This window comes from Vicugna pacos, chromosome 16 (genome assembly GCF_048564905.1).
Source record: "Vicugna pacos chromosome 16, VicPac4, whole genome shotgun sequence".
Lineage (NCBI taxonomy): Eukaryota > Metazoa > Chordata > Mammalia > Artiodactyla > Camelidae > Vicugna > Vicugna pacos.
In genome coordinates, this window is record NC_133002.1 from 10,486,969 (window position 1) to 10,509,747 (window position 22,779).

At 49.8% G+C, this 22,779-nt stretch overlaps 2 protein-coding genes across 10 annotated transcripts in view; one reads left to right on the forward strand and one right to left on the reverse strand.

Moving 5' to 3' along the window:
- Positions 1-22,779, forward strand: part of C16H17orf100 (chromosome 16 C17orf100 homolog) — a 26,825-nt gene continuing 4,046 nt past the window's right edge. The window contains exons 1-4 of one of the 8 annotated variants that reach the window (XM_072940653.1): positions 1-883; positions 2,651-2,804; positions 4,774-4,937; positions 17,334-17,422. In XM_072940653.1, the coding sequence (XP_072796754.1) occupies positions 185-562 (378 nt within the window). In that variant the 5' untranslated portion in view covers positions 1-184 and the 3' untranslated portion in view covers positions 563-883; positions 2,651-2,804; positions 4,774-4,937; positions 17,334-17,422. The other 7 variants (XM_031674907.2, XM_072940652.1, XM_072940651.1 and 4 more) reach the window with 7 other exon arrangements.
- SLC13A5 (solute carrier family 13 member 5) overlaps positions 17,647-22,779 on the reverse strand; it is a 26,148-nt gene continuing 21,015 nt past the window's right edge. Inside the window, exons 11-12 of one of the 2 annotated variants that reach the window (XM_006217615.4) lie at positions 22,345-22,482; positions 17,647-21,123 (exon numbers count right to left, since the gene is read on the reverse strand). In XM_006217615.4, coding sequence (XP_006217677.1) covers positions 20,998-21,123; positions 22,345-22,482 — 264 coding nt within the window. In that variant the 3' untranslated portion in view covers positions 17,647-20,997. The remainder of the gene's footprint in view (positions 21,124-22,344; positions 22,483-22,779) is intronic. The other variant, XM_015250669.3, reaches the window with a different exon arrangement.

A 22,779-nucleotide genomic window follows, 5' to 3' on the forward strand; every position in this document is an offset into this window, starting at 1 on the left:
TCGTCACCTGCTCCCCACCCCAGGACCACCGTGCCTCCGCGTCCCTGTGTCGTTGCACTCTCGTGCACCCCTGCGGTGCGTCACAATGGCTTGTGCCGTCACTCCTCACCCCGTGACGTAACCCGCCGGGGAGCGTGAGGCGGTGGGGCCTCTCGAGGCCTGCTCATCCCTGTTACCCCGTAGAATGGCCTCACCCCTTCGGGGAAAGCCCTCTCCGTCCCGGGGGGAGGCCGCCCGCTACGAGGAGACGTCGACTGTCCGCGTGGAGACCTCGTCCCACCTCGTGGAGACATCCTCCCGCCAGGTGCGGACATCTTCCCGGCATGTGGAGACCACCCAGCGCTGCAGCGAGGGGCCCTCCATCTCCCCCTCTGGGAAGCTGCTCCCTCGCGTCCTCGAGGTGTCCTCCCAGCGCGTGGAAACCTCCTTACAGCGTACGGAAACGTCCTCCCGCCAAGTCAGGGCCTCCTCCCTGCGGGTGGAGACGTCTCTGCACCGCGTGGAGAGCCCGCCGCGACGGGAGCGGCCAGCCGCCCGCCAGAATGTCCCAAGGGCCCGATGAGATGCTTCCTTTCCTGGGGCCCTGAGAGGTCCGTGGCCCTTGGCCAGGGCAGAATTGCAGCCAGTTCGAAGGCAGCCTGCTGCCAGATGGGCCCATCATCTTTGGTTTCCTGGAAACGGTCCACAAATCAATGTGAGAAAAAGCCAAGATGCGGTTTCGGGATTCAGCCAACATTCATTGACCCTGCTGCACCTTGGACCATCCTGCCTTTGACCCAATGAACTATTTTAACTTGAAGCCACCGCAAAAAAAGTTTTCAGGCCCTAGATACTGTGTAAATTGAGTTGATGGACGTAGAGGCTGTTTGAACCTCTGACCCAGGTGAGTTTTGGATTCTTAGCCCCCTGAATGACTTTCGCTGCTTCATATTTAGGGACAGGCAGCAAGCCGAAATCATGACTGGTGGAATGATTGTATACCTACCGAAAACTGAGGGGCAAAGAACAGGCTTTTCTTAATTAACTAGTTGGCTTTTGTTTATGTTTCAGAATAAGCAGTTCTTTGTGCTAAGCCGTTGTGCATGGCAGCCCCAGCCACATATGTTTTAACATAGGCCAAATGTAGGTCAAAATGAAAAATGAAGGTCCACATCAGGAATCAAGAATAGTCTTAAAAGGGAATCTTGACCTGTGATTCGAGGAGGTGCAGGGGAGGAATATTTATTGAGCACCTACTCTGCGCCAGGCATTATTCTAGCACTGGGGCTACAGCAGTGGCCAAGGCAAATAGGGTCCTGGTGCTTGGGGAGCATACACTCTGGTGAAGAGGCAGACAACAAATGACAAAATGAGAGTTTTCAGTTGTGACTAACACCATGAAGGAAATAAACAAGTAGTGGGATAGAGAATGTATGTAAGGGGGTTCTTTAGATAAAATGGTCAGGGAAGGCCTTGCAGTTCAGGCAACATTTGGTCTGGGACTTGTGTAGTGAAGAGTGAACCGTGCAAAGATCTGCGAAGTGCATTCTAGGTAGAGTAAATAGCAAGTTCAAAGAGTGGAGGGGAGCAAGCTTGGAATGTTCAAGGAGCAGAAAGAAGACCAGTGTGGTTGGAGCTTAGAGAAGGAGAGTAATATATGGAAGAGAGGATGTTAGAGAAGTAGGCAGTGGCCAGTCCTTAGAGGGTCTTGAAAGCCACCATAAGGAGCTTGAGTTTTATTTTAAGGCCGAAGGGAAGACATTAGGAGGGTTTTCAGCATGGGAGTGACATGATGCAATTTGTATTTTTAAAATATCCTAGTTCTTATGTTAGAATGTGGTAGTTCTCGACCAAGGGTGATTTTTAGCCCCCAAGGAACATTTGACAATGTCTGTAGACTTTTTTGTCACAATTTGGGGGGTGGGAGAGGATGCCATTGACATCTAGTGAGTGGAGACCAGAGATGCTGCTAAGCATCCTAAAATGCGCAAGACAGCTACACACACACACACGCACACACACACACACACCCTCCCCCCAAAAGGACTGGAGACTTAGTCTAAAATGTCAGTAGTGTGAGGCTGAGAACCCCTGATGTAAGAGGCAAGAGAGGAAGCAGGAACTCATTAGAAAGCTAATGCCATGGTCCAGTAAGAGTTGACAGTGGCTGTACTAGGGTGGCAGAAGTGGAGCTGGAGAAGAGGGAGCAGATTAGGGGTGTGTTCTGGAGGCGGAGCTGACATGACTGATGGATAAGAAAGGTGAGGGAAGAGGAATAATAGAGAATCAAGGATGACTTCTGAGTTTTGGTTTGAGCAGTTTGGTGTACGGTGGTGCCATTTACTAGGGGGAGAAATACTAAGGGAAGATCAGCTTCAGGAGGGAAAATCAGTTCTATTTTGGCCTTATTGAATTTCAGGTGCTATCAAGTACCCAAGTAGACTGAGTGGCAGCTGAAAGCAAGAGGCTGGCTACCGTAAGAGAGGAGAGGATTGGAAATATAAAATGTGGGGTCATCAGGACATAGATGGTATTTAAAGCCAGAGGACTGAACGACAATCGTCTGCCAGTCTATCTCCCTCATTTTATGCCCCATGAGTGAATTTGAGATCTTGTTCTCCAGGGAGCACCAGCTGGATAAACACCTCTTCCCCTTCTGTCACCCCCACAGGATCTGCCTTGACCTACCCAACTTCTCCTTGCCTGTAGACCTTTGGTAGGCACCAATAAGGGAGAAAATTTGCACTGAAGTGTGATGCAGATGCTTCAGAAAACTTGACTTTCACAGGCAATGTTACACTGTTCCCGGGAAGTAGGCCTTAAAGGTCCAAAGTTCAAATTTTGGGGGTTTTGGGAGGGGTTTGGGGGGGGTTGGCATGGATATCAATGTGTAGTCCTAGTCCCAGGTTCTCCTGGGGTGGCTGAAGAACAGCTGAATTGATCTATAACAGTTGGTTCTCAACCCAAGGCAGTTTTGCCCGGCAGGGGACGCTTGGCAATGTCTGGAGGTATTTCTGTCACAACCTTGGGGGTTGGATGCTAATGACATCTGGTGGGTGAAGACCAGGGATGCCACTAAACATCCTACCATGCACAGGGTCATGTCCCCACCGGACCGCCAACAACAAAGAATCACTTGGCCCAAAATGTCAATAGTACCAAGGTTGAAAAACCCTGAAGATTCTAGCAGCTTAGAAAGCTAGAGCATGGCCCATTAGGGGAAGCACCCCACTTCGTAGCAGATTTGCTGTGGGAAAGGCGTAGTGGCCTCGGTCAGATGTCGGGGCAGGAGCTCTCAGAGGGGAAAGATAATGTTGTTTTTTGAGGAGACCTTACACCCCTGCTTTCAACAATATGTGATATTTACCCCAGCTTTCTTTTGACTATTATTAGAACAGTGCATCTTTTTCTAACCTATTTGTGTCTTTATATTCAAAATTAATTTGTTGTTAGTATTATATAGTTGGATCTTGTTTTTTTTAACTTAATAATTTCTGCCTTTTAATTGGGCTGTTTAGACAATTTATATTTTCTGTGGTTATTGATGTGGCTGGATTTAAATCTACCATCTAGCTGTTTGTTTTCTATTTGTTCCCTCTGGTCTTTGTTCCCTTTTCTTTTTTTTTTTTTAAGATTAATTTAGTATTCTTAATTATTCCATTTTATCTCCTTTGTTGGCTTACTCATTCTTTTTTACTTTAGTAGTTTTCATGAGGCTTTATAGTATACATTTTTAAGTTATCATCTTCCACCTTAATGTGATATTGTACGACTTGACACACACTATAAGAATCCTACAAGAGTATCCTTCTGTTTTTCTTGGCCTTTTTGCTCTTGTTTTCGTACGTTTTACTTATACATGTTGCAAACGGCACAGTACATTGTTAGCATATTTGCTTTTAAACAGTTGATTGTCTTTAAAAGAAATTTAAGTGATAACTTTTGAAAGCTTTTTATATTTAGCCTCATAGTTAGCATTTTGGGTGCTTTCCTGTGTGTAAACCAGATTTCCACCTGGCAACATTTTCCTTCTGCTTAAAAGACTTCCTTACTCATTTCTTCTAGTGCAGGTTTGCTGGTGATGGATTCTCTTAGTTTTTGTATGTCCAGTAAAATCTTGATTTTGCCCTCATTTTTGAAATATATTTTGAGAGTCATCAGTCAAATCTAATCCCATCAATCGAATCTAATCCCTTTGTTTTACTTACTGAGGAAACAGGCCTAGAGTAAGAGCATTTTGCCAGTTACGCAGCATTTGGCCCCACCTGCAATGGCACCGCTCGCTCCGGTCTCCCAGAACAGCAAAGATTTCTCCACTGGAAACTCACGCGTTTAGATGTCAATGGCCTGTCCATGTTCCCCTTTACAGATACCAGAGGAGAGGGCTGAAGTCATTAAGTTGCTCTTTAGTGTGTTTTTTAAATCAGATTCCTTTACCAGATCCAGGGCCACTTCATCCGTTAGGCACGGCAGGTTGTAAACCTAGGGGCTGTGAACTTCGTAGGGGGCTGCAAAAGTGGTTGTAGTTTGAAAAATTCATTGACTTCAAAATACAGAAAGAAAACAACAAAATTGAAATTAGTAAGTTTCAAGATGCACACATTGTAATATGTGTGATATGATATGGACCAGGACCTTCAGAAATAAGGGTGTCTAAGACCCAGGTCTTAAAGTGGCTCTGCCAAGGTCATGATAAACTGACATCTGGGCTCTGGTGAGATGACAGGGTGGGGGCTCTCTCTAAAAGTGATAAGACTGGTAGACTTTGTTTCCTTTTTCCCCTCCTGTGACCAGACTGACCTTCCCACTAACTGAGGAACTAGACCTCGGATAAGTGAATTCACCTCTCTGGGCCTCACTGCGCCCACTGAAAATGAGATGTTTGGACTAATCTGTAGATCTAAGATTCCCAAGACAAGGAATGCAGACACTACTGCTGTGCAAGATGATTTTAGAAGGTATGGAAACATTTTTTATTTTGATAATTAAATATTTTCTTTCGTGTATATTAGATTAAAAAAATGCACCTAGCCCTCAAACTTGCTGCTTCCTCAGTATTTGACCTTGACTATAGTAGGCATTTTTAAATGTTTAAATGAATTGATTCAAAGAAAAAATAATCAAGTTCTCCGTAAACAGTTGGCCTTGGGTGTGGCCAGAGGTTCGAAAGTGATGTGGAACACACTGACTGACATTTGGGAAATAAGGTACTAATTTAGTTCCCTAAGTGAAGGTTTTTTGAACTCCAGGAGAAAGCCTGATTATAATTAGCATTTTTCTTATTAATGAAGTAAAAAATAAAATGTATAGAATATATAAGAGTGTCCACACATAGTAAAGGTAAGAATTGCTTTGTGAAACTTTTGTGTATGTCACAGTATAAAATAAGTTAATACTGGGAGTCACTGTGGAAAGTTGGAGAAAAGTGCCTCCTCTGAGTCGGTGACCATCTCTGAGTTTGTGCCATGACAGATGGTAGACAGCAGAGGTCAGACGGTCCCCACACGGCTGCAAGGGCTGAGCCTTAACTGAGCAGAAATCTCAGAGGCATGCCAAGTAGACAGAGGCCTGAGGCCAGGCCTGAGGTGACAACTGTCAGGAAACCCGCTCTTTTGCCTTCAAGGGTGACCACTTCTGAGAGAGATCAGAGTACCCTGGTCCTCCCCTGGGCACTCAAGGGGGCACAGCCCCAGCCACTTTCCATTCTCCTTCCCCATACTGAATTCTTGTCTCTGGACTTTCAGAACACCCTGGGGATACTTCAGTGCCTAGTGTCTCTCAGACCGAGCCCTGTGATTCAGGACTGGGCCCTAGCCATGTTCATCTGGGAAAAACCTAAGCATCTTCATGTGACGTGCCCACCTTGATTTAAGGGAGAACGCTCATGTTTCACGTTCCCTTCCAAAAGGAACCTTGCTGTCTGAGTGCAGCGAACACGCACTGAGCACTCGTTTTCCCCCAGGCACTGTTTAGCGCACTCAGGCCTTCCTCACGTCTGCATTAGGTAGATCAGGACACTGGGACACAGAGAGGTTAAGTGACTTGCACCGGGTTACTAGCTAGGAAGAAGGGGAGCCAAGATTCAAACCCAGAGCTTGTGCTCTAAACCACTGGCTTCTGCTGGTCCAAGAGGACTAGAGATCTATTCTGCTATGTGTTGTATATACTTCAAAGGATCATGAGGGGGTAGTTTGTCCAGAGAAATCCTGGAGGCCATCAGAAGAGCCTGGCCTTCAGTTCTTGGGCATCTCTACCACTAGGTCGCTCTGGACCCCCTGAGCCACAGCCACTTTGTGCTTGTACTCTCTCCTGGAAGCACGTTTTCTGTGACCTAGTTCCAAGTTCTGCTGGGAATCCAACACCACTCCCTGGAGGAACAGGAGGAGGAACATAGGCATGGGAGTTGGTGAAACCAAAGCAGCTGCAGGACTTGGTGTTCTGTGAGCACGATGCAGCAGGTGTCACACGACCCAGCGGGCACTTCTGGATGAGGGTGTGACATGTACCAGCACTCTGTCAAGGGCATTAGTGTGCAGGGCCTGCATCCAGTCCTGAGACCTTTAACTCATGGCCAGAGCCTGGCTGTGATGCAAGAGATGCTATAATTTCCTGGAGCCCAGGAGCCAGCGTCAGGAGCAGGCCTGGCTCCTCACTGCCTCTCTGATCTCACCTCCTACCCTTGACCGCCAGCCCCAGTTCCTTTCCATCTTGTTTGTCTTCATGCTAATCCTTAAATATGCCATTTATTCCTGCCTCAGGGCCTTTGTACTTTCCATGTATGTTGCCTAGAATGTTTTTCCCCAGATTTTTAAATGATTTGCCTCTTCACATCATTTAAGCATGAAATAAAATATGAATTTTACTGATTAAATACCTGCCTTCCTCCCTGATCCTCCATCACCCTTAGCCCCTAATCTTTATTTCACAATTTTCCATAGCACCTTCCACAATGTGAATTTATTTGATTTGCTGCATGTTTACTGTCTGTGTTCCCCACTGGAAGGGCAAGGACCCTGACTTGTTTGTCACTATATGCCCAAAAGCATATGATAGTACCTAGCACAGAGGAGGTGTGCAATAAGTGTTTGTGGTACATGTGACTGAATCAATGAATGAACAGTCGGGATGCACCTCAGGACCCTCAGCATTTGGGCTTAGACTGAGGCTGCCTCTGCGCTCTGCCCGTCTGGGCAGGATCGGCCGGGGCTGAGCCAAGGTCTTGGCAGGCTCAAGGGTAAGGAGCTGGGGGAGGCCTAGGTGGCTTCTCCCACCTGTCCTTGGCCCTCTGATGTTCCTTCTGCCAGGTAAAGTCGTGCCTGTCCTCAAAGCCCTGCTCCATTGCCACCTCCCCTTGCCTAGTCCTGCACACCATCCTGAGCCCACTTCCAAGTGTTCTCACTCCCCACTGCTGCTGCCTCTTCTGACAGCACCCCATGTGACTGCTCTTTGAATTGCTCCTCATTGATTACTCCTGTCTCTCTCTCCCATGAGATTGGAAAAACATCAAGGGCAGGGACAATCATGAAGCCTCTTTGTGTTCAGTAACTCTGCACGGACCGAATGAACAAGGTTAGGTTTGTCTGGACCAGGCATGGTCACTGAATGTTCTTGGCCCCTGTAGGGCAGGGCATCCCCTGACAGTAAGCAAGTACATGGGGTGTAGCTTCTCCAGAGCATGAGTGAGGGCACATTTGGAAAGTCAGACAGGTTTTGAATAAAGGCAGAATTGTTCCGTGACGCTTGCTCACTCATGTACTATGTGGTCTTTTCTCCTTCTCCTTTTTGTTCACCCACAATATACTGAGTTCCTACTCAGTGCCAGCTTCTGTGAGCTAGGGGAAGACATAAACTGGACGATTCAAGTTCAGAATCAGATCTGTGCCTGCTGTTGGGGCAGGCCAGGAGGGGGTGACCCCATGGTCCCTGCTCCCTTTGCCTTCAATCTGTTGCAAGTTGCTTTCACCCCGTGATGCTTCAGTCGGGAGTCCAGACTTCAGCTGACTTAAATGGATTACTGTGCTTGCAAATAGCAAGACACTTCAGAGCCTGCAAAATCACTTTATCCCTTTTCTTAAATGAGGATCTAACTCCACCATACCTCTTCTGGTTTGGCTTTTTGGGGTATGACCTTGGAGTGACTCAGCAGGCATCACCCAGACTCCCCGGGGCCACCAGAGTAAGCTGGCCAGGTGGGCAGGCTCGGTTGTGACTGTCTCCCAACCAGTCTGAGGTCGTGGTTGGAGAGTTCCAGACAGGGAGCGGCAGGGCAGGTCCCTAGGGAAGACAGGAGTGTGTGTGTGTGTGTGTGTGTGTGTGTGTGTGTGTGTGTGAGACCAGCTGGGAGTCAAGAACCACTGTTCACCAGAAGGGTGGGGCCACCGGAGCATCCAGCTGGCTGTCTTATATAATTACTAAGTTTTATGTACAAGTAGTTTTATTTTCTATTTACACATAGCATAAGGATCTTTAAATCTTATTACATAGTCTCCATCTTCCCTATTTGTAAAAATAGTCACAGTGGCCATACTATAGCGTGTGGGACGTAACAGATAGCACCTCACTCATCTTTTATGAACAAACCTGTTATTTTTCTGTTGAATTACTTCCTTGCAACCCATTCCCAGGTGTGGAATTACCACGTGAAAGGGGATGAACATTTTAGTAGCTCTGGAGCCGTACTGCCCAATTTCTTCCTTTAAAGGCCGTGCTAATTTCCCAGGCCCCTGGCAGTGTTTTTAAGCTGGTTTTACCACAGCCTCAAGAGCGTGAGATGGTATCATTTTGTTAACGTGTGCTAATTTAGTAGGTGTGGAGGCTGCTCTAACGTGCATTTCCCTGACTGCGGCGAGGATGAGCGTGGTGCCGGTGTTGGTCTCCTCCCTGTAGTTCACCCTTGGCCATGGCCTGCCTGTTGCGTTGCAGCCCCTGTGTCACAGCCTGTCTCTCTCCCCCTCTCTGCCTCTCACTGACTGCGTGTCGTCCTCACTCTTTCTTCAAGCCTGTCTGTCTGTCTTGGTCTTTCAGCTTCTAAAACCTGTCTTTCTCAGGTTTCTAACCGGGCAGACACGTGGCTGGTTCACGGAGGTCCTGGAAGAGCCCTGACAAGCTGCCAGCTGGACCTGGACACTGGACACTGGCTTCTAAGGCCTCCTTCCCCAGGGAACTCATTCGGGGCCCTTCCTTGCAGCAGGGGCTCATCAGGAGCCCTTTCCATCTCTCCAGGTGTCCTCATCCCAGGAAATGGCTGGGAATGACCAGTCTGGGAATGACCTCCAACAGTGTGTTCCAGGCTCTCCATACTCAGGACAACTTGCCAGACGGACCTGCATGTCCTGGCAGTTGGCAGTGCGTGGTCTGACAGAACCAATGAGTGGGGTCCCCAAAGTCCAGATGTGCGGCAGTAGGCGGGCCCACAGCAGTGACAGCAGCTTGGCTTGTCTTCCTGCTCCAACAAGTCCCTTGGTTGAAGTGGCAGAAAGAGCTCACCTCTCAGATGGAAAACCCACTTGGCCCGGGTGAATAGGGAGCCCCCAGTGCTCTGTAGTGTGGTAGGGACAGCGGGGGCTGGCACACTGCTCCACTTCAATGGCCATGAAGGTTCTTGGATGCTTGGGAAGATTTCAGAAGGGCAGCTGACCTCAAGGGAAGTCTTGTGAACCCCAGTGGTTGGTGAGTTGCTGACTCCAGGCACTGGACCCGTCACTGCTTGTCACTGAGGCAGACGGTCCTTCAGAGTTTGGACCTTTACATTACCTCCCAGACTCCCTGGATGGTTCTAGCACGTAAGAGATTGTTAAAAGCCAGATGGGAACTCAGACATCAAGTTCTGTCCTTTCATTTAATAGTTTTAACACTCAGCTCCTTTAAAAATGATTATTGTAGTGGGGAGGGTATAGCTCAAAGTGGCAGAGCACATGCTTAGCATGCACAAGGTCCTAGGTTCAATCCCCAGCACCTCCTCTTAAAAAAAAAAAAAGGAAATAAATAAATAAACCTGATTACTTCCTTCCCCCTGACACAGACACACATGCACACATGCACACGCACACGCACAAGCAAACAAAAATGATTATGGTATAAGAAATGCATGCCCATTCTAAAATATTTAGAAAATACAGAAAACAAAGAAGAAAATACACTACTATAGATTCACCAAAGGTAACTGCTGTTACATTTCCATCTCAGTGTTTTTTCTGTGGTTGTATGTATTTTTATTATCACTGAGATCATATAGTATATATAATTTGTATCTGTTTTATTCACTTTAAATTAGATTATAAGCATTTTCAACATAGTGAAATGTTCTTCATAAACACTTTAAGCGACTGCGTAGAAGTTTTGAGTGGACCCACCATAAATACTGTCACCCGAATGTTGGGCATTTTTCAGTTGCTCAAGAATATAAAACCACACTGAAGTCACCATCTTTTAAATATAAATCTTTGTCCATAATTTGAATTTTCTCTTAGATTAGATTCATAGTTACAGGGTATAAACATGTTCTTAGTCTTTCCAGAAAGATTTGCTTTCCAGAAAGATTGAACTGATAACACGCCTATCTCACCACATACAACTACACGAAGAAATAGCACTTTAAAAAACATTTACTGATTTGAAAGGCAGTGAGACTATTGCTTCCTTTTAATAGGTAAACTGAGACTTGGTGAGGGAAAGGGATGTGCCTGGGGTCACCCTAGGAGAGTGTTGCCTCGTTCCATGCTCACACAGCCTATGATCACGGGGGAGCTAAGGCGCACGGATGACATAACCTGCCCAGACTCACATCAGCTCCTGAGTTGGGGAGCCTGAGTTTAATCCCCACGGTCAGAACCCGAGGTCTTTTACCTCTGTTCCGTACTTCACCTCTCTTCTATAGCTGCTGTTTGTCCCCAGATAGGCTGCTAAAAGGTGGTCTGGGGTCAAGACCTGAAAGAACTCAGGGTTTGGATTTACTCTCTAGACAGTGGAGTGCCATTAACGGGTTCTTAAGCCTCAAGACTGTTTTACAAAGATGTTTCTGGTGGACTGGCTTGGGGGAGCCGGAGATAGGGCGGCCAGCTGGGGAGATGCGGCATACAGATAGCGTGCACAGCCCCATGCGCACGTGTGCTTGTGGTTTGCAGGCCGTGGGCAGTCAGGAACATTAGGGGTCTGGGGAGGCCTCCTGCCATGCCCTTTTCCCTGGGCAAGGGCCATTTTTATCTGCTACACGTCAGGCAGAACGTGTGCCAACTGCCAAAGACTCCACCTCAAATCTAGCAAATAAGAGAGAGGACGGTATGGATTACGTTATATTTAAAACAAGCCCACACAATGCCTGTAATTTTTTATCCTGACACCATAATTATAGCTCAAGACCAGTCAGATCATAGTTATCCCCACACCGACCCGCTGTTGAGACACATTGAATTAAAGGCTTTGCTGCTCCTCCAGATTCTATTTTAGATGCCAAGCACTGGCAGGTAACTGGCCTTTCACAAGGCCTGTCTTGGTGGAGCCCCTCCCAGGGCAGCCTGCACAAAGGCCAGGTCAGCACCGGGCTCTGGAAAAGACCACCAATGCTTGGGATGCTTTGCCCAGCCTGAGCCTCGGGCCTGAGCCAGCGATATGGGGAGCTGAGGAAGCATCATCCTTGGAGCAGACCAGCCTCCCTTGGTCAGCCTGATCTCAGAGCCTCTGCACTCTAGAAGATTCCTGGATGCTGCTGTCCCCAAGACCCTGACCAGGGTCCCAGGGCCAGACAGGCCAAGAGCTGGCTGTGGGGCACAGTTGTCCCAGACAGGCTGGCATTGCCCAAAGGGGCCTAATTCAAAAAAGAGGAGAAAAAGAAAATCAGAGGCGTACAAGCCAGCCAGGCTTACAGAGACAGACCCTGCGACTAACCAGTCCTGGGTCAACGAAGGCCCCCATCCTGGTGGGCTGTGCCCCCTCCCTGTCCTGGGATCCACCGAAGAACACCACCTCTCAGCCCTAGGAAGACGCCCCTGACAGAGCTAGAGTGAAGCTGGGTCCCTGCCCACAGACCTGGAGCCCCACTGCCCCTTCCCCCACGTGGCCCCCACACCCAGTCGGCCTCTGGGTAGTGCCATGGGGGAGACAGACTAGCTCCCGTTTATCTGTAAACTGCAGGACTGGGCTCTGTTAGATGCCTTCACATGTCCCATCCCATCTGTTCACGTCACCCCTGCCAAGTAGATGTGACTAGTGTTACCATAATTTCCCCTTTAGACGCAAGGAGATGGCGCTCAGAGAGGTAAAGTGTGGGGCTCCAGGCCACCCAGCCCATATGTGAAGAAGTGAGAGCTGGAACCCAGTTGTCCAGACTCCTCCAGACCACATGGCTCAGCCACAGACTGCTTGCCTAAACCACCAGGCCTGCTCCCACCTGCTGCTCAGTGGTCTCACGCCCCCAGGCAGCTCACTGAGTCCTTGGGCCTGAGAAAGCGCAGTCCCAGTTCCTGCCTCAGCACAGCCCTCCTGCTGCGCACGGCCCCCCTGCCTCGGCCAGCTCCCTGCGCAGACCCTTGCTCCCGTGTCCCCACATAGAACGGAGAGGTCCTTCCTCTGGCCTTTGATGCGTCTTGCACACACTTCAGTTTTAACATTTAAGACATTCTTGTCCCCATTCACATGACTTCCCCTACTAGACTTCTCAGAGCAGAGCCTGTGTGCTGTCTCTCTGCTACTAGTTTAACACCCGGCACATAGTGGCTGCTTACTATTGTTGCAAGAAAAAAGGAGAGTCTGAAAAGCTATTCATCCTTCAAAACTGCTTGGGATAGATCCTGAGAAGCCTCTCCTGATTCACACAGAGTGAGCGGACCCCGTCCACTCGTATACAATCAGAGGAAGAACTGTTTACTTCGGTCCACCCTTGGGGCCAGGGACAGAACCTGGTTCTTCCCTGTGACCCCACCTCACAGCACTGACCAGGCATCCTTCAGGGGTTGGTAAATGTAGAACTGAATTGCTCTTTGCTTCAGAGACCCAGATCAAGGGCCCCGTGACCTGAACCAGCTAGACGCCTCAGCCACCAGGCTGAAAACCACCAAGGACTGGCATGCCAGGGTTGTTTGCTGAGGAAGGGAACACTGAAATAAATCCTAACTTTAAAAAAGAAATATATCCAATCGGTGTCCTATTTATATGAAAATCAGCTCTGTTTTTAGGTAACTGCCCTCCCGCCTCACCTCCCCAAGATGGGCCCTGCCCTCCCGCAGGTCCCCTCCACACCCTACCCGGTAATCATGGCCCTACCTGTTCCCATCCCCTCTCCTATTTGCTCTCTGGGGTTTCCCTCGATTGCAGGGTGAGAGCTTCCAGACGCCCCAGCAGCCTGTCTCATGCCTGGCCCCAGACTCCCTCCCTCTCTCCCTGACCTGCCCTTCTAATCAAGGAGTCCAGAGGAGCAGGCCAGAGTCAGGTCTGATGGCCTGTGGGGTGGGGAGGGGCAGGGCAGGGCAGGGAGTTGGTCTGTAACTGGGTGCCCCCTTAACTGAGCCAGAGCAGGGCAGATCCACAGCTCGGGGCATAGGAACCAGGCCCTGCTCCTGCCGATCTCTGTAAGGTCAGCAGGACCCCACTCCCTAGTGCAGACAAAACTCAAAGTTTACATGGCTCAGTGATGAGAACAGGACTTTGGAGTCAGGCTCTCAGTCCTGGTCCTGGCTCCACTGCGGCTGCCAGCATCTAGACAACTCGCTTACCTCCCATCCTCTCGCAGCCTGAGACCCCTCCCTGGCCAAACGGAGCCGCACCTGCTGCACTGGTCTGCTGAGGGCCACGCTGTGAGGCCGCTGGGCCACGTGTGAAACCCAGTAGGTCGAGAAATTCAGATTGGAGAGCAGCAGCTCCATGCATCCCATGTGCTCATCAAGCCTTGGTCCTGTGAGCCTCCTCCTCTGGTCCCCCGACTCACCCTCACCTCCTTCATCAGCTCCCTTGTTCCAGAGTCCCACAGGGGCCTTAGGGAGCACCCCACCCCCACCCCGCTCTCTGGCAAGTTTCCAGCTCCTCATGGAGGACCAATCGGGAGAAGGGTACCAGGGGACCCTCAGTATCCTGACAGCTCCTTCCAGCCTCCAGCCAGGTTCTACGAAGAGGTCACGGCGAGCCTGAGGTGGGGGCTGGAGCTGGGGCTCACCGTCCTGGGAAACTTCTGAGCCTCCCTCACAGCTCAGCACTCAGGCAGGCACCCAGCTACCCACAGCTGCGGTTTCCAGAGAGCCAGGCCTTCCACCGCAGAGACAGTAAACTGAGAAGCACTGGAGCTATAAATGTGAAGTGGTGAACCACGGGACACTGCCACAGCCCCACAGCGGGCAGGAGCCTGCCTCCCCTGCCTCCCCACCGCCCTGCAAGCTGTGGGTCCCCCCCCCCGCCACCCCCCACCCCAAGCCTCTGAAACAGCCCAGGCCTGCCTGCCAGCCTCCCAGCTCTGGGCTCTGAGCAGGCTTGTTGCCCCACCCCCACCCCCAGGAGGTCCCAGGCACAGGGTAAGTCCCTGCTGGGGGCAGGGCAAGCAGGACGCCACACAGCACTTTGCAAGCCAACAGTCAGGGCCACTGGCCTCACCTCACAAGCACTGTCTTGTTTTATGTTGACTTACGCAAAAGGAGGGGGACCCGTAATCTTTCTGGAGCTTACTCTTAGTCGTGCCCGGGGTGGTGCCAGGTCACAGCTTCAGATCCATTTGGAGGCTACCTCCAGAAAAGTCAGGGTGACCTTGGGGTGGACCTGGGGCTCATGTGGGCATGACGGACATCCTCATAGGCACTGCTGAAAAGGAGACCTAGGAGTGGCTGTGATGGCTGATGACACAAGAGCAGCCCCCTTCACCAAGTGCCCGCCGTGTGCCCAGCCCAAAGCGCTCAGACCATGGAAGGGTTATTGTTTCACAGGTGAGGGACCACACCCAGGGAGGAGGTCCAGAGCTCAGCTCTCACACTCAGGCCTGGGCAGGAGTGCAGTGCAAGGTGGGGAACCAGGGCCCATCGGGAGGAGTCTGGGGAAACAGAGCAAGGGAAGGGAGGCCCCTCTTTCTCTGTCCTCTCAAAGCCTGCCAAGGAAGGGCCTGTCCTCCCACATCCCTACTCTGCTGGACAGTCCGTTCCCTAGCAAAGGCCCCTTCAATTGGGCTAGGGAGCTGGCCGGGAAAGGTAAGGTCACCCTCAGTGTGTCTGCCACCTGCCCCACAGGGGAGCCTGGAGATGAGCCCTTGGTCTCTGGGGAGGCCCCATGCAGTGGGATTCTCCTGAGCAATGTTCCTTAGCTGCAGCCCCTTGAGGGAGGTGGACAAAGATGGATGCCTGGGAAGGGCCATCAGCCAAGGTAGAGGTCCTCCTGGGAGCCTGCGAGGAAGAGCTCTGGGCTGGGTGATGGAGAAGAGAGACAGTGAGGGGCCTCTAGACATGACCACAGCCCAAGGGTCACCGATCAGGGAAGTCCCTGGAGCCTGGTAGCCCGTCCACACTCTTTGTGAGTCAGGTAGTTTAGTTTCCCAAGCCTGCTAATAGGAAAAATAAAAAATAGACTGGACAAATGTTTACTGCAAAAGATATTTAGTATTGCTTACTTGTAAGAAACTTCAAAAGTTTACAAGGGGTCATAAAAGAAAGGTTTAACATATGGAAAAACACCATTTTGTGTAGGATGGGTCAATGTTGTAAAGATGTCATTTCTCATCTAACCTTGTCTACAAACCTATTCTGGCAGGCGAGAATTCTACCACTGAACCACCAATACTACAAACCTATTCTGATTCATTCATTCATCCAACACTTATTGAGCACCTACTGTGTACCAGGCATGTTCTAGGCACAGGGGATACAAGAGTGAACAGAACAGAGAAAAATCCCTGTCCCCGTGGGGCTTACATACTTAAAGATGGGAGAGAGGCAGACAAACAAAAGAGAGAACTAAAGAAGTAAATTATCTAGTATACTAGATGAAAAATGCAATTGAGGAAAATCAAGGACAGTGTAGGGAGTGTGGGGCAGGTGGGGAGTTATTTAAAATAGGCTGAGGAGTAGTAACGTTTGAGCGGAGTTTAGGAAGGTGATGAGGCAGGAGTGTACTTTGCTTGCTCTAGGAGCAGCAAGGAGGCCCGTGTAGCTTCCTATCAGAGTGAGTCAGCGGTTCTCAGACATTTGGCAATGCCTGGAGACATTTTTCATTGCCACAACTGGGGGAGGGGGGTGCAGGGTTGCTGCTGGCATCTGATGAATAGAAGCCAGGATGCTGCTGGACATCCTGCAGTGCACAGACAGCTTCCTGCAGCAAAGATTGATTTGGTCTGAAATGCCAATTGTGCTGAGGTCAAGAAACCCTGGAGAGCGAGGTAGAGTTAGGGGGTGAGGTAGCCAGAGACATAACTACCAGCCAGATTTTTGGGGAACTAGAGAAGCTGATTCAGAAATTCTTATGGAAAAATATTTGAGAATTGCTGGGGGCAGGAGGTGGAGAGGATTAAAAAGAAGAATAAACAGTAACTAGCTTCGCTAGATCTTAACATACACTATGAAATGACTAGTCTCCTTAATATATAGAAAGTTCTTATAAGTGAATAAGAAAATATCTTTTTAAAAAACTCCTGAAAAATGGGGAAAAGACAGGGAGTTTACAAAAGAAAGATATACAAATGGATTATAAATATATGAAAAGTGCTCAAAATTACTTGGAATTTAAGGAAATGAGAATGAAAATCATGAGAGCATTTTGCAACTATCAGAGTAGCAAAGATTGAGAAGTTTGATTACACACAGAGTTGCTTAGGCTGTGGAAGAATATGGTCTCATCCACAGTTCTTCAGAATATATATTGGCATAGCCTTTTTGAAAAGCAAATTGGTAACAGCTGTCCCAGATTTAAATACATATACCTTTTCATCCATCATGCCCTTCTAGGAGAGTACGCTCACCGGTTTACTAAGTACAGCTGTGTTTATTTCAATATTAGCAAAAGATTGGCAACCATCCAAATGCCCATCAACAGGAGACTTGTTTATTATGTGGTATGCACTTACAGTGGAATACTATGCAGCTTTTAAAAAGATTGTGGCTTACTCCTAGGCACATAGCCAAGAGAAATGAAAACATGTGTCCAAAAAAAGACTTCTGCAGAGAATTTTCTAACAGCTTTATTCAGAGAGCCCTCAACTGGAGCAACCCAAATGTCCATCAAAGGGGAATAAACAAATTGTGGCATATTCACACAGTGAAACACTACTTAACAACAATGATAAAAAGAATAAATGGTTACACAACAAGAATGAATTTCAGAAACATTTTGTTAAGCAGAATAAATCAGACACAAGAGTGTGTACTATATGATGCCATTTACATGAATTTCAACAGGCAAAACCAGCTCATGGTGACAGAAATCAGAAGAGTGGTTGCCTCAAGAAGGTGCAGATTCCTGGGAAGGGCAAGAGAACCTTCAGAGGGTAAGGAGATGGAAATGGGGTGTTGCTTACACAGTATACACAGTTGTCTAAATCGTTGAATTGTACACTTAAGGTCTGCAGTTCACTGAAATTAATTTCACTTCAATTTAAAAACAAAATTAACTATTAAATGGGGGGGGAGTCAAACTTAATATGTCCTGAAATAGAATGATCTCCCAGTGAATTAAGGGAGAGGGGTAGAAACAAGGACAGAAAATGTGCATAGTATGCTCCCAGATGTAATAAAATGCTAAATATCTGTTACATACACATGTATGCAGTCTGCCCTCTGTGTGCACAAGTTCCGCCTCTGTGGATTCAACCAACTGCCACGCGGGATCCACAGATACCGAGGGCAGACCCTCCTAGGCTGTTTTATATAAGGGACTTGAGCATCCGTGGGTTTTGGTTCCGGAGAGGGTACTGGAACCATCCCCTGCGTTACAGGACCAACTGTACCTGTAGCATTTCTAGAAGGACACATAAGAAACTGTCGGACAGTGGTTGCCTTTCTGGTGGGGCATGGAGGCCTCAAGGTCTGAAGTGGAGAAACATGTCTCAATACTTTTTTGCATGGTTGAAATTTCTTCCGCTGTGTTCATGGTAACTTTTTAGTTATAAAAACTGTTAAAATTTCTTGATTGGACAGCAGTGTTCTAAGACTGTAGTATTTCTCTACCTTTGATAGCTGGAGGCAGGGACATAAATGCTGCTCTGAGACTGCCAGCCATGGGCGGCCTGTATTTCTGAGGGTGGAAGTGTGAGTCTGCCCGGCATAGCAGGGAACCGCCTGGAAGGTGTTCCTGGGGCAGGGGCGTGAGAACCTGAATCAGGGAAGTAAACTGAATATCTATCTGAAATCAGGGACTTCCACCAGAAATGATAAGCTTTCTGTTGAAGAATGTAAAAACTCATCCAATGGTATGGGAGATTTATTTTGATGGATTTTTTTTTTTATGTTAAAAGAAGTTTCCTCGGGTTGGAGCACAAGGCTTTTAAGAGGATGTGGGAGTAGGGGAGAGAAGGCTAGATAGGTAGGCTAGATAGAGTAGGCTAGAAGAAGGAGTTCCTAGCTAAGAAGAAGACTGCTGGGTGTAGTTTTTAACCAGACAATCCAGCATTTGTCTTTATTTCCACAAACAAGAACATGCCATCAAGGGTCCTACCTGAGAAAATCTGCATTCATTTTGAGAATTGGACTCTGCTAATGGGCTGACTCGCTGCTTGGAGTCCAGAGCAAACTACCGTTATTTTTGTGTGTGAGAGATGGTGGGGAGGGGAAAAGGCCTTACCTGTTCCAGGGCATGCCCTGCTCACTGGCCCTGCCAGAGGAGGTGGCCCAGGTCTTTCCCTAAGGAGGTTCTCAGCTCAGAGGGACAGGAAAGGATCCCAACTGGTCAACCTCCTCAACCTTGATATCCACTCTCCCAAAACCCCGCCCAGCTTTCTTGTCACCCCTCAACCTGATGCAGTCCCCCTGCCCTTCCATCAACCCCACCACTTCCTCCCCCATCAGTCTGGCCAGTCCCACTCAGCCTTCAGTGCCCACCAGATGACCTTCACTGACCTTGCTCACTACCACCAGGCATGCATCTAATTGACCACACTGAACTAATCATTTATTTACCGATCACACTTGTGGTGGCCTGCTGTGGCTCAGCCATAGGGCCGGCACAGGACCCAAAGGGCAGTGTGAGTCCCGGGGGCCCTCACAGTGTAGGGAGCACTGATAGAGGGGTGGCTCAGTTTTATCTTGTGGGGGAGCAGGGAGCCATGTTCATATTGCTCTCTCCAACCAAAGGCTTGGCTTCTGCAGGCAAAGACCAGCCTTGTCTGCTCCAGGACTGACTTGAGTCCATCTCAGAGGAGGCAGCAGAAGGGGGCTCTTGTTGATGATCCCTGAGCAGGCAGGGCCTTGGGGTGGATTTGCACTTGGCCACCACCTTTCCCCACAGGCCCTACAAGGCCAAGGTCCTTAATAGCTAGAGGAAGCAGCAGCGGACATGGCAGTGAAGATCTGGATTGGAACCTCAACTGCCACTAACTTGATGCGTGACTGTGGACATGACTTGGCCTGTCTTAGCCCCAGTATTAATGAAAGCCAGATGAGGTTAATAATGCCTGCCTATCTCACAGGCTACGGCAAAGGTCAAGTGATAACTAGCAGACAGACACACCAGGGCCGGGGAGGCCCGGCACACAGGAGGTGAGCAGTGAGTGCTCTTCATCCACTCACCCCGCCCACCCCCGACAGCTCAGTGCACCTTCCATGGGAGACAGATGGGATGGTCAGGAATCATCCCACCCAAGGAATAAGGTGGAACCAGGTGGTACATGCTTGGTCCTTTGCAGGGGGGTGGGGGGCAGTCCCTTGGGTTCCCATACCTTCTCCTGCTCTGAAAAATACCACCAATGGAGCAGTGCAAGAGAAAAATAAAACTGAGTTGTGGGCAAGAGTGTGGGAGTCTCCCATGTATCTCTCACAGGGGATCTGAGGGTTCCCAGCCACTCTGGAGTCTTTGCCCAGCAACTTCAGGTAGATTCACTCATGGACAGGGACTATCTGCTCCGGGACCACCAGGCGTTGCTTGTTCTCAGCGCTGCTCTGTCACCACCAGTCTTGGCTGTCGGCAAGGGGAGTCTTTCCCCAGAGGAAACCAAACTCCAGCATGACAGACAAACTCTGAAGGAACCCTGCTCTTGGTAATTAACAAGTGTCCCCTCTGGACCTGCAGGTGAGGGAGCACCTGGACCCCCAATTGTGGCCCCAAAGGAGCCATCACTGCCCGTAGTGGAGCGTGATCCCAGCCATCAGGGTTGGGGTGGGGGGCAGGAAAAGCATCTCCTGGAAGAGCCAAATTGACCTGCCGAGGAGAAGAAGGGCAGATTCTAACAAACGTCAGCAGGACGACAGAGGGGCCTAGGGACTGAAGGAGATGTCCCGCAGAGCTGCGAAGGGGGTCCAAACTGTCCGTTAAAGTGGAGCCGGTAGCCGTGGGGTGCTGTGGGTGGCATGGCCCAGAAGTTATCGACTCAGATCCACCATACTCCTGCTGGTTCCCACTCTCACTGCAGCAGCGGGAAGCCGCCCAGGACCAGGCGTTCTGTCCCTGGGCTGGGTTGTCCTTTCCGAGTGACAGGGGTGATCTGAGGCAGCCCAGGGTAAGCTGGGAGAGGCACAGGCTCTGGAAGGTTGTTTGCTCACCTCTCAAACTAGGATCTGAGTCCTATTTAGATGATGAGTAGACACCAGAGCCCAGCGTGGGGCTAGCTCTAGACTGAGTTGGGGAGGACCCTGCCCATCCCAGAGATGATGGCAGGACCCAGGAGAGATGGACACCAGCAGCCCCTTGGGAGGCACCCTTCACTTCCAAGACTACCCTCCAGGCACCTGTCCCCAGCTGTGACCCTGGGCGTGGAGGAAGATGTGGCCCATTGGCTGGGTCTCTGTAGGGTGTGGTCATCATGGGATCACCATGGGGGTGGCCAAAGCTCTGCTGCAAGGTGTACTGGAAGTTTCGGGAGTTCTCCGGAGTGTGGGGTCGTGGTCGTGGTCTCATGGCTTTTCCTAAGTCTCAATGTGCAGTCGCGTTAGCCCACTCGGGGAAATTGTCCAAGTCAAACATGACCCGTCCCCAGGTGTTGACGGCCAAAAATACACAGGAAATTCCAATTATGTTCATCATAAGTCCTGTTTTCATCTGGAAAAATACAGGGTCAGAGTGAGCACCCTTGGGTCTGCGGGGCCGTCAGAACAAAGGTGAATGGGACACGGGAACCAGCACTCTGGGACAGAAGGGAACAAAGGCTGCGTGCTAGGCCCCCTGTCCCTGCGCCCTGCTCTGTGCTTACCACTCCCCCAGGCAGAGCAACTTCATGTCCAGTAAGAATCGTCGCTGCTAAAGCAGCCTGGGAAACAGGCAGGACAGGCGGGTTCTCCAGGTGCACTTGAGCGCTTGGAAAACTGGGCCTCAGGGATGTGAGGGAGGCGACAGCTCCAGACCACTCAGGGAGTTACTGGAGGAGCCTGGGTCTAACTCCAGGTCTGGCGCTCACGCCAGGGCCTTCACCGTTCCCCAGGCATGTGCTGGCTTCCCGAGAACCTCCCACAGCCTTTCCAGTGCCTGCTCTGAGTTCTTTGCATGCTAACTATTGCTTTCAAACTGTGTGCTAGATTTTTTACTGGGGATTGGAATTGAGCTTGCTGTTGCTAGTTTCTGGGACCCAGCCGCTGTGTGAGAACGTTCCATGGAGTCCCAGAGACACCAGCGGAGGCTCTGAGATAACCAGCACCTGACTGGGCTGGGGGAGGAACCCTCTTTTCTGGCCTCCCCTGCTCACACACTTCCCTCTCTCCCTCCCAGAGCTGCAGAGCTGCTGGGGGCCAGGGTAAAGCCATAGCAGGACTGAAGAGTTCCTCCCTTTGGCTGCATTTGTTTCCAGGGCAGCATCTGCTCCCAGGCAGTGATGTCTCTCGCCCCCTCCCTGCTTCCACGTCTGCAGACTCCTCTATCAGTCTCTGTGGCTGTCATTAGCACTCCCCACCCCACCGTCTCAGCCTTGCCCCTCCTGACTGTCCTCACGGGGGGTTCTTGCTAGTTTGTGAAATCCATCTGGGCCATGTGGGACCCCCATCCTCACCCCTTCCAAGTACTCAGTGAAGGCTCCATGGATGGCTGCTCAGGTACCTCCAGGTGGGAAATTCTGTAACCCACCTCTCAGCTTTGGGGGACAGAACGGTCTGAAATATGACATCATGTCAAAAAAGAAGAGATGTTGCATATAAATGCAAATAATGAGTTAGGTCTGGACATTTGGTGGTATTCCCAAACTCTTTGACATCACAGATCATTAATAAATGGGGCATCCCTCATGACAGAAATATCATAGCTGATAGGAGTGAATAAAAGTGGCTGCGTTACCATATCAGAAACCTTGAGGTGTCCATAGGAAAACACGATGGCGTTAGGTGGGGTGGCCACAGGCAACATGAAGGCAAAGGACGAACTCAGGGTACAGGGGATCATGATGTAGAGCGGGTTGAGGCCAATGGAACGTGACTGGGGGGAAAACACAGCACTACAACGTCACAGATGCAGAAAAGAAAAGCTCCCAGGACCATCACTCTGAAAAGCATTTCCCTAACGTATTGTGTGCCTTTCCACCTCTGTGCCTTTGTCCTGCTGGGTCCTCTGCCTTTTGCCACATCTGGATAATTCTGCTGGATCCTGAAGGCTAAATTCCCCAGGAAGCCCTTCTGAATCCCCTCAATTCATTCAACATATATTTCTTGGCCACGTACTATGTGCCAGGGACTCAACTGAGCACTCCTGCAGCCCACCCATGCACTTGTCTAT